Source organism: Cinclus cinclus, chromosome 10, assembly GCF_963662255.1.
Source record: "Cinclus cinclus chromosome 10, bCinCin1.1, whole genome shotgun sequence".
Taxonomy (NCBI): domain Eukaryota; kingdom Metazoa; phylum Chordata; class Aves; order Passeriformes; family Cinclidae; genus Cinclus; species Cinclus cinclus.
Window position 1 is genome coordinate 8816160 of NC_085055.1, and position 10567 is coordinate 8826726.

The window sequence follows — 10567 nt, forward strand, 5'->3', positions numbered from 1 at the left end:
GAGCACCCAGGGGTGCCCAGGGAGGGGCAGCATGAACCGAGCCAAGCCTGGAGCCTGCAGAAATCTCAGCTGTCTCCTCATGTGCAGCTGTGAAATTCCTTTTGTGAGGGAGGGGTCTCGATATGCCCTTCAAACTGTTTTGGAGAGGGGGGATGTTACAACCTCCTCATCCTCCCCTTGTCTGCCAGGAGGACCCCCCGTAAACTTGAAGGCTTGGGAATAATCTACACAATGTCTGAGCTGAGGAGCTGAGACCCCCAACTCCACACTGGGGCACTACTTTGGCTGCCAGCTATTGAACTTGTGTCTTTCTGAGCCATGACCTCCTAAAAGCCGCGCAGGACTTCTCCCTTGTGGTTTTTTTCCAGTGTGTGGATTTATGGGGAGGATTATGAGGGCAAGACCAGGGCTGGGGGGACACAGCAGGCATAATGGAGTGGCAGAGACCCAAACCCTTACTGACCCACTGCAGTGATACAATTTGGTGCCATCTTTCTCCTGCCACTCCAAGCCATGTGCCTACAGCCACTGCCCAGACAATGCTGGGGATGCCCAGGGGCTGGCAGTGATGAGTCCCTTTGCCAGCTGCTCTATCACGAAGACAGGGGCTATGTCCCTCTGTCACTCTGCAGGAAGAACAGAGTGCCTTGTGTCCAACCCCACTGCACCCAGCTTTCCTGATCACCTCCCGGACAGGACCAGGTGTGGGAATGACTTGCAGTGGTGTGTGGAGTGATAAAGCCAAGGAGCTGAGCTTGGCCTCACCTCTTCCTTCGCGCCATTAAGCTGAGGGCTGGGTGGGTGCTGGAAACCAAGGCTCTCCTCTTGGAGGGGTAAGCACCAGTGCCTCCCCTCCTTCTTTATCCAAGGAGTTGGCCCAGGTTCACAATGGAGCCCAGGTGCATCTCCTCCAGAAGCAGCCCTGGATGGGGGGGGTGGCAGGACACACAGGACTGTTGCCAAGGTGATTGTGCTCCTCGGGTCTCCATAGCAACTGCTCCCCTGGACTGCTCCCCATCACTGCCTGGCTGCAGTTGCCCAGGCAACCCACAGGCTCTCCTGGCTTCTGCAGCTTTGGGGCACCCAGGGTTTGGGGGTGGAGGGACAGTGCTGGCAGGCCACTGTCAGCCGGGCAGCAGTGTTGGGACTGGAGGGGAATGATGTGCCCCCTCCCTAGGGCAGTGGCCAAAATTGCTGCCAGTCTGAGAGCTTGCTTGGGGCAAATGTACTTCGGCAGGGTTGCCCCCAGGACTCACAACTGGACGGGAGGCCCCAGAGGACCCAATAACGCCTCCTGAGAGCCACATGGGGGTCCCACATGGGGGAGTTCTCTTTCTCCATCCCCCCCCCCCCTCTTCCTCAGCCCAGCCTCTTCTGGGCTGCAGAGTGAGCAGTGGAGCCCAGATTCCCCCCCCCACCCCCCTCCCCAGCATCGGGCATTCCCCCCGCAGCAGGAGGGATTTCAGGAAGGAGATAAATACCAGATGGGAGAGGGCCGGGCTGCCAGGAACACACTCCCTGCATGCCAAAAGCTGCTGGCGCGAGTGGGTGCGTGGGCTGGGGAGGGCGGGGGGTGCCCCTGCTCCCGGAGACTGCTCACCTCGTTCCCCAGGGCCCAGCAGCCAGCTAAGGATGGGACAATTAGAGAGGGGTCTGCATCCCCCTCTCCCCTTTGCCTCCCAAAGGTGTCCAGGGCAGGAAACATATCCCTTGTGCTGACGACATGGAGGGAGACTGCCCCCACCGCCCCCCCGCTCCCCACCGCCCCCTTCCGCCGTGCTGGGGGCACAGCCTTACTCTAGCCCCACCCGGGTCTCTGCCACTCCCAGGAGGCCACCAGCCCAGCAGCGAGCGGGCTGCAGACCCAGCTGCCAGTCCCGTGTGGCATGGCTCCGGGCAGCAGCATGACTCACCCGCTCAGCTCACCACCAGCCGGAGCTCGCTGTGCCAAACCCGCAGCATGGACTGGCACAGGGACTGGCACAGGGGGCAGCCGGCTACGCTGCAGTGCCCACATCCCCAGACAAACCTGCTGTTTGCCTCCCACGGGTATTTGGTCGGGAGCAGGACAGTGGGGAGCTCACAGTGCCTGGGCTGAGCACTGCCCAGCCTCCCTCCCTATCACACAGGCTGTGCATCCTGACAGCTGCCTCCTTTCACCCACAGGGTGCCCCTGTGTGCCAACCCATGCCCATGGCCTCCACCCGCTCCCCCCAGGGCTGCCAGCCTGCTCCGCCTGCCTCCCTGTCTGTTGTCATGGTGACCAGATATGTGGTGACAGGCGAGGATGGAGCCTCACACCCCAGCAGGGCTGTTCCCCCAGCAGGGTTGGCTGCCCCCCCTTCCAGCTCTTCCCCTGTCACCCCCGGGTCTCAGCAGGGGACTCTCCGTGAAGCCCCTGCCCCAGGAAGTGTGCTGGGGGTGCTCAATCTGCTCAGATGCCAGAATCGCAGCTGTGTCCCAAGCAGCTCATGTGAGGAATGGGGAGAGTGCCATCCTCCTTCCATCTGCCCTGACAGAGCACCCCCTTGTCAAAGCCAGGCTGTGCATAGAGACAGACAAACTCATCTCAGTAATGACAACCTGCCTTTCTTCCTAGGGAGAGACACTGTCCCTCCAGGGCCAGCCTCATCTTCCCCCAGCAGCAGCTGCAGGAACAGCAGAAGATGAGCATGCCACTCTTGCACACTTGCACTGGGCTCACCCACAGCACAGCTGCCAAGTGGGACACCTGTCCCCCAACATCTCTGCAGTATGGTGACAGTGTTCACTACAACTGTTGTCACACAAGGCCATCCCCACTGCCTCTACCCAGCTCAGTGTGTGTCTCTGCTCCCCCAAAACACCTGGACCACAGCACACAGGCAGCACACAAAGCATCATCCCCACCTGAGTTTTGGCTACTGAGACCCATCAGCAACAGCCAAGGATGGGCACATCCCCAACCTTACCAGTGACATAGTCCCCCGTGCTGGGATGGGTACCCAGGGACTGCATCAGTGCCAACAGCAGGCGCTCAGTGAGGCCCTCAGTGGCTGTCACTGCTGTGAAACAGAAGTGCCATTTCACGTTTCTTGGCAGGGCTGGAAGCAACACAGATGGAGGCACCCGCACTGGCCTCCTGGCATGCCTTGGCAGCCCCCAGCCCTGTGGCACCAGCCCCAGGTGATAGCACTGCCTCCCAGACATGCAGCAAAGAAAGCCCTGGGTCCTGTGGCTGGTGCTTCCTGCTTCCTTTCAGCTCCCTGACATCCAGTCACTACCATGGGCTACTGACCCCATTCCTGCCAGGCATTAGACTGGATGGGAGTGCCTGGTGGTTCCCAGCTCCAGCTGCCCAGGGTCGCTGCAGAGCATGGGCAGGATGTGCTCCACTGCAAGCCACTTGCACATACACAGGGTGATTTGCCACCATAAAACCACTTGAACCATCAGTGACTGTAGGAAAAGCCCTCACCTCCATCACAGCACCTGGATGAGGTACCCGAATTCCCACCAAGGATCCAAGGGCACAGGACGCAGGGGCAGTATCCAGGTGTGGAGCTGGGGCATGGCAGGGAATGGTGAGTTCCCAGAGCATCACCTGAGTGTGAGCAATGCAGCACAACCTCTTCTGCCAGCCCCACTGCAGCTGGGAATCTGATGCTGTGCGTCCTACCCAGCTCCAAATCTACCAGGGGGGCATGGCTGGCCTCCAGCCCTTGCATCATCCCCAAGGTGTCCCAGCTCAGGGGCTGCTGCCCAGGTTTAAGGAGCCAGGGCAGGAAGAGCCACCTGCTTCCCACTCCCACAGCCCCTTCTTTCCGGTGGAGTTGGCTTTGTGTTGGACAAAAGGCTGCAAAGGAAGTAAGAAAGTAGATTACGTGGCTGCTAAAAGACGACTAAGGAAGGTGGGATGAGAGCTAGGGGAAGGAGGGTGCTCATGTGGCTCACCAGGAGGGATGCTACGTGCAGTAGTAGGGGATGAGGGGGGTCTCTTATGCACCCCACTGCCAACCCACTCACATTCAGGTCCTTGGTAGCTTCCCCTGCTACTCAGGGATGCATGACAAGCAGCACTTTTGGGGAAACAGAGACTAGATCTCTCCCAAGGAGATGCAGAGCACAGAACCGCAGCATTGCCCTGTCCCACCCACACCCCAGTTGTGCTGGCACAAATCCAGCCCTCCTCCTGCCTGGGATGGGCAGACAGTCCTTCCCTCACCCCAAATCCCAGGCTGCCCCACAGAGCTTCCCCCAACCCGTAGCCAAGTCAAGCAGCGCCCCCGGGTGTGAGGCACTGTACAGATACAGATGTGGGATATGTGGGGCCATTCCCAGGGTGACCCCTTTCCAGCCTCTCCCCAGCATCCTGCCAGGCTGGAAACCTTCCTGGAGTGCTGCACCAGTGCCACTCACATCCCACACAGCCCATCTGCTCCTCTTCTCGCTCACCCCCCGCCCCGCGCGTGCCACGGTCTGCCTGTCTCTGCCCACGGGCAGTGGCACGTGGGCTCAGCAATGGGAAAAGCAGGCCACATCTCAGCGTGGGCCTCTTGCCTATTTTCCGAGGCACTTTTCACAGGAGCAGAAGCTTTCGCATGAAAAAGTTCAAGCTGGTTCCCCAGCAAAGGCATGAATTAAAGCATTGCTTTGCCAGGAGAGCAAGTACCACTGCCCCGACCTGGCTCTTTTAGGGGACAGCAGGGACCAATATTCTGCAGATCCAGACACAAAGGTAAAAGCATGGCTGAGCCTTCCCAAAATAGAAGAACTTGTCTGCTGCCATGGACCAGCCCAGCTGATGCTCTTCTGCAGCACCTTTCAATAGGATCTCAGACTATGGAGAAGTTGGAATAGCAAGATGGACCACAGGGCTATCTGCAAAACCACACTCTCACCCCCTCAAGATATTCTCATTGGGCTGTGGGCTGGCATGAGTGAAGTGCCATTTCCATTCAGGGATCTGGCTTAGCTGCAACCCAGGGCCCCCACATGAGCAGCAGGACCTGGATGTCAGGGAACAGCAGGAACAGGACTGCTCCAAAACACGATGGTCCTTTCCAACCACGCCATAGCCACTGCTGCTGTCACCATCATTCCAAGATCCAGGGGTCATGACTTTACCCACAGTTCACTCAAGAAGCACCAGCATTATCCTGAGCTTAAATATCCCCCCAGCCACCCCAGGTGACCTGAATGTGGGAGGTCCTGGGTGAGGCTACTCAGAACCAGCAATGCCAATTAATACAATAATTGCCCTGGCAGTGAACAGTACAGGAGGAAAGATCCAGGGTGGGTCTGGGGTACAGGTGTGTAGATACAAATGGGGCTCTTGGGGGACACTGGAATCACCCTTTGCTGCCCCACTGCAGGTGCCCACAGCGAATAGCCCTCCCCCTTTTCCACAGCGAGGCCCCAGGGAAGGGTCAGTGAGACAAGTGGTGTCCCAGGGCACAGTTCCCATGTGCCTTACAGACACCTGCAGAATCACACCTGTGCATCCCTGCATTCCTGCAAAGATATGGAATGGGAGGATGTGTACAAACACATGCACACGTGGGGGCCAAGAGGACTGCAGGGGTTGAGGCAGGACTGGTGTGGCTCCAAGGGAGAATCCCAGCACTGAGTGGGGCTACAACAGTGGGTGCCTGGATGGGTGTTGGGCAAGAGACACAAGTGAGGGGCTGAGGAAGACCCAGGGTAGGAGCTGGCCTGGAATTCTGAGGGTTGATCTTTCTGGGCTGTGGGGTGCCAGGGGAATTTGAGCAGGATATTGGAGTCTGTTTGGCATCACCTCTACATGCCAGGGGAGGGCCCAGCTCTGTCTGGTGGTCCTCCGCTGTCTGACACGGTGGCACCCGGCTGTGACAAGGGTTCCTCTCTCCACAGGGGCACCCCGTGGTTGGGGGCACCCCCGAGTCGAGGCGACCGCCTCGGAAAGGCTGTACCGAGAGGACCACCCTGCTCTGGGGCCGGGGCAGGGGCTGGGGAGGCGGTGTGGGAGGGTCCCCATCCCAAGCGGGCGGTCACCGGGCACCATCCGCGGGGTTCCCCCTTCTCTGTCCTGGCCGGACCGGGCCGGGCCGCGGCGCTCCGGAGCCGCCCCCCGCCGGGGGGGTCCCCGCTCCCCCCGGATGCATGACTTCATCCTTCCGCCCGGGTTTCCTCCCCGCCGCCGCTGCCGCCGCCGCAGACCGGCTCCCGGCTCGGCGCGGCGCGGCTCGGCCCGCTCGGCCCCGCCATGTCGCAGGTGCTGCCCTACGGCGAGGACAAGGTGGGCCGCTACGGCGCCGAGCCCGAGGCGGGGGAGCTGCCCTTCAGCTGCCGCCTGCAGGACACCAACGCCTTCTTCGGGGGCAACCAGGGCAAGCGGCCCCCCAAGCTGGGACAGATCGGCCGCGCCAAGAGAGGTACCGCCGACCCCCGCCTCTGCCCCCCCAACCCCGCCTCAGCCCCGCGGCATCCCCGGGACCCCCGCATGTGCCCTTCAGCATCCCCGGGCTTGTCCCGGGACCCTCGGATCTGCCCTGCAGCATCCCCGGCATCCCTGACACTGGCTCCTCCATCCCCGGCGCTGCCCCACGGCATCCCCGGAACCCCCACATCTGTCTTGCAACGTCCCCGGCATTGCCTCCTGCAGCCCTGACGCTGCCCCACGGCATCCCCGGAACCTCCGCATCTGTCCTTGCATTCCCGACTCTGCTCTGGAATCCCCGGCTCTGCCCTGGAATCCCCGGCTCTGCCCTGCAGTATCCCTGGCTGTGCCCTGCAGCGTCCCCAGCTCTGCCCTGCAGCATTCCTGGCGCTGCCCCCCGGCATCTCCGGCACTGGCCCTTGCATCCCCAGCACCTTCCCGTAGCAACCCCAGGATCCACGATTCTGCCCTTGCTTCCCCGGCATTCCCGGTACCGGGCAGTGCATCCCTGGCACCCCCAGCATCGCCACACGAGATCCCCAGAGTCCCGATTCTGCCTTTGTATTACCAGTTCTGCCCCATGGTAACCCCTGTCTCTGCCCTGAAACATCCCTAAGACTGCCCCACAGCGTTCCTGCGACTCCCGGCTCTGCCTCTGCTCTCCCAGCACTGTCCCCTACCACCCCTGGCACTACTCCCCAGAATCTCTATCTCTGCCCTACATCAGTTCCAGCACTGTCCCCCGGCAACCCTGAGACTCCCCAGCTCTGTGACTGACACCCGCCCCCAAAAACTCGGGCTCCCCCATCCCCTGCTCCAGACACCACGCTGTTCCCCTAGTGCAGCCCTGCAACAGCCCCCGCCTCATCCCGGGACTACCCCTGGGATTACCCGGCAGCATCTCTGGGGCTGCCCCTGGGACTATCCCCCAGTACCTCCGTGAGTGCCCCTGGGACCCGTCAGAACTGCTCCTCAGCACCCCTGGGACTGCCCCCCTCTCATTCTGTATAAACCATCCTTTATCCGACGATCACTGGGAACAGCCCCCCTGGCCCCCTAAACCTCTCTGCCTTCTCATTTCTACCTGCCACAGAGACCACCAGCAGCCTCTGGCCATGCTGATCAGCAAATCCCCCCAACCACTTTACTGTCCCCCCAGGACTCCATGAGCCTGTGTCCTGCCCCCCCTCCCGTACTTCAGCGCCTGCCGCAGAGACCCCAGCAGCATCTCCCCTGCTTCCATCAGGATCCAAATAACTGCACCCTCACCTGCCTGCACCCCGAACTGTCACCATTGATCCTCCCCAATGCGTTGGGGTCCCTTAAAAATGGCCCCTGCTTTTTCTGCAGCCCCTATCCCACCTGCTTGGGGGTCCTCCATAGGCAAACACCTGTCCTTAAGCTGCAGGGACAAGGCGGGGGGGAGTTCCCCCCCCAGCTCAAATACACCCCAGCCCCACAGGGTGAGCGCTGCCTGCTCCACTGCCCCCTTTTGCAGTGGTGGAGGCTGGGTCTAGCAGCACCCCCTGGGATGATTGGGGGGATGGTTTTCCTCGGTGGTGTTGGGGGTCCATCTGTTCTCCCAGTGATTCTGGTGACTGGGGGGGTCTCGTCAATCCACGCCCAGGAGGGTGATGGGGGGATTACTGACCACCCCAGTAGTGATACGTGGGGGTCTGCCTTCCATCCCCAGAGCGGTGTTGATGGGGGGTACCTGCCCAACCAGCCATGGTGTGGGGTAGGGGGAAGGTGTGTGTGTAGCTCCCTGGTGATGCTCATGGGGGTCTGTCCAGCTCCCACCTCCCTCTGCTCCTGGGGAGGGGGCTGCCCAGTGGGTGATGCTCATGGGGGTCTCTCTGGAAGGTGGCATGATGGGGGGCTCTCCAGCCCCCATGGTGATGCTGATGGGGGTTCGTGCAGCCCGCCATGCTGGTGGGGGGCTGTCCGGCTCCCCCACAGTGATGCCGATGGTGAGGGTGGGTGTCCTGTGCAGCGGGTGATGTTGATGGGGGTCTGGCTGCCACCCCCGCCGAGCAGGCGGTGCCCCCCCCGCTGGGTCATTACCCATTCCAGTCCTGTTGCTCTCATCAGCGCCTGCCGCAGAGAGGAGGGGGGGGGGGGGGTCCTTCCTGATCTATTCCTGCCCCCCCTTCCCTAATCACCCATCCAGAGGCAGCCGGCTCGCTGCGGGGGGGATGTTGCCCCTACCCAAGCCGGGCAGGGGGGTGATCCCCTCACCCTTCATCCCGATTGTACCCACTTGAACCCCTTTGCCCCGCTGCCCGGCACCCGGGGGCACACCTGGAGCCCGAACAGGGTGAGAGCCGGGGTAGATGGGCAGAGACTGTCGCGTCCCCTCGCCCACGCGCCCCCCGCCTGTCCCCGCAGTGGTGATCGAGGATGACCGGATAGACGAGGTGCTCAAGGGCATGACGGAGAAGTCGCCGCCGGGGGTGTAAGCCGGGACCCGCCGCCAGGACCCGCCGGCCGAGCCCCGCTCCAGCCCGCCGCCCCGCATGCTGGCTGGACCGCCGACGAGGAGGGGGAGGCCATGCCCGCTGCCCCCACCCCGGCCCGGGGGGGGGCCCTGCAGCCACCACCCCCCCCCCCAGCCATGCACTTTACCCCTCCGCCTCCCCCCGGGGCCGGGACAAACCGCCGAGCCCCCCACCCTGGGCGAAGACCCCCTTCCCCGGGGAAGGGGTCCAGCCCCCTGCTCCGCGGCGCGTCCCCCCCATCCTCCTTGGTGGGGGGTCCCCGAATTCCGGGGCGACCCGGCCCCATGAGCAGGGGGGGAGCACTGCTGTCCAGAGACATTTTTTGCTCCATCGTTTTTTGCATGAGCTTGGTGGCCCGGGCGGCCGGCCCGGGGGCCGAGGGTCAGCCCCACCACTCCGGCACGCTTCTTTTTAAACAGAAACTCCTCATATTTGTATTTTTATATCCGAATCTTTGTTAAAAACAATCTGCTGACGTTGAAATGTCGAAGTAACTGCATCGAGAAAACAAACAAAAACAACCAACCAACCAACCAACCAACCAACAAAAAAAGGTTCATATTTTTTTTCCATAAGAAAAAAAAAGACAAAAAAAGAAGAAAAAACGAGGGCAAAAATTAAAGGGGGGTGAGAGTGACGGAGGGAGCATGAGGAAAGCCACAGGAGGAGGGAGGGGAGTGGGGACCCCTGGCCCGACCCCCCCCGGCAGGCAGCAGGAGCACCGGAGGGTTTGGCAGCATCACCAGCCACTGCAGTTCCCTCCCGGCAGCACCGGGGCAGAGCCCACCGGGGCCAGCTGCAGGTGCCGGAGAGGGTCCCAGCACTGCCCCTCACTTGAGGGAGGTGGGGTCGGGGGAGACTGGGGAGGGCAGGGACCGGCCTGAGTTGTTGTTTTTAATTTTGTACTTTAATTTAATTTTATTTTTTAAGAAGCTTCTCGGGGGGTTCTGATGTGCATGAGAAACTTGTCATCTTTTTCAATAACCTACGAGTGGCATTTATGGAGACGACAACGCAAAAAAAAAACCACAACGCAAAAAAAAAAAAAACAAAACAAAACAAAAAAACTAACAAAAAAACTGAGAAAAAAAAAGAAAAAAAAAGAAAAAAGATACTTGTGTCATGATGTTCTACGAATGATCCATTGTAAATTTAAATGCCATTTTTCACTGTACTGGTGAATAAAATGCAATGAATAAAATACATTCATGTACCCAGGTGAAGCCGGCAGCCATCTGCTCCTTTCTGTCCTTTCCTCGTGCCAGCGAGTTTTTGGGGTGCCTGTGGGATGGGGTGGCATGGCCAGAGTGGGGGCCAACCCCAGAGCCCTTCGCTGGTTCCTGGTGCAGGGGAACCACTGGCTGACCCACTTACACATTCTGCCTGAAATAGCAGCCCAGCAGCTTGTGCCTCTGTGGTGTCACAGCTGTCCCACTCAGGAGGGGTCCCCTTCGCCCACCCCAAGGGGAGTTGGTGCCCAAAGAGCCTCTGGGGACACTTCCAGTGACCCCCATGCACCTGCCACATGAGCACACGTGCAGCCAGTCCAACCAGCCCACCTGTCACCCACCCTGGCACACGTGTCACCGTGCTGCTGGCCCCAGGCACAGGGGAACATGGGCCAGATGTGTGTGGCACACCGGGACTGTCACCACAGGCAGGAGTGGGGATG

At 60.8% G+C, this 10567-nt stretch overlaps 1 protein-coding gene across 1 annotated transcript; it reads left to right on the forward strand.

The window, feature by feature from the left end:
• The first annotated feature begins 6223 nt into the window (after positions 1 to 6223).
• Positions 6224 to 10463, forward strand: CAMK2N2 (calcium/calmodulin dependent protein kinase II inhibitor 2). Its single transcript, XM_062499290.1, has 2 exons — positions 6224 to 6392; positions 8786 to 10463. The coding sequence occupies exons 1-2, from the start codon at positions 6224 to 6226 to the stop codon at positions 8854 to 8856; spliced, it is 240 nt and encodes a 79-aa protein (XP_062355274.1). The 3' UTR covers positions 8857 to 10463.
• The last annotated feature ends 104 nt before the right edge of the window (positions 10464 to 10567 follow it).

Excerpts from the sequence above, each read along its gene's own strand:
- CAMK2N2 (XM_062499290.1), top strand. The coding sequence starts at position 6,224 with ATGTCGCAGGTGCTGCCCTACGGCGAGGACAAGGTGGGCCGCTACGGC. Across the intron at positions 6,393-8,785 it reads GATCGGCCGCGCCAAGAGAG|TGGTGATCGAGGATGACCGG; the intron begins GTACCGCCGACC and ends CTGTCCCCGCAG.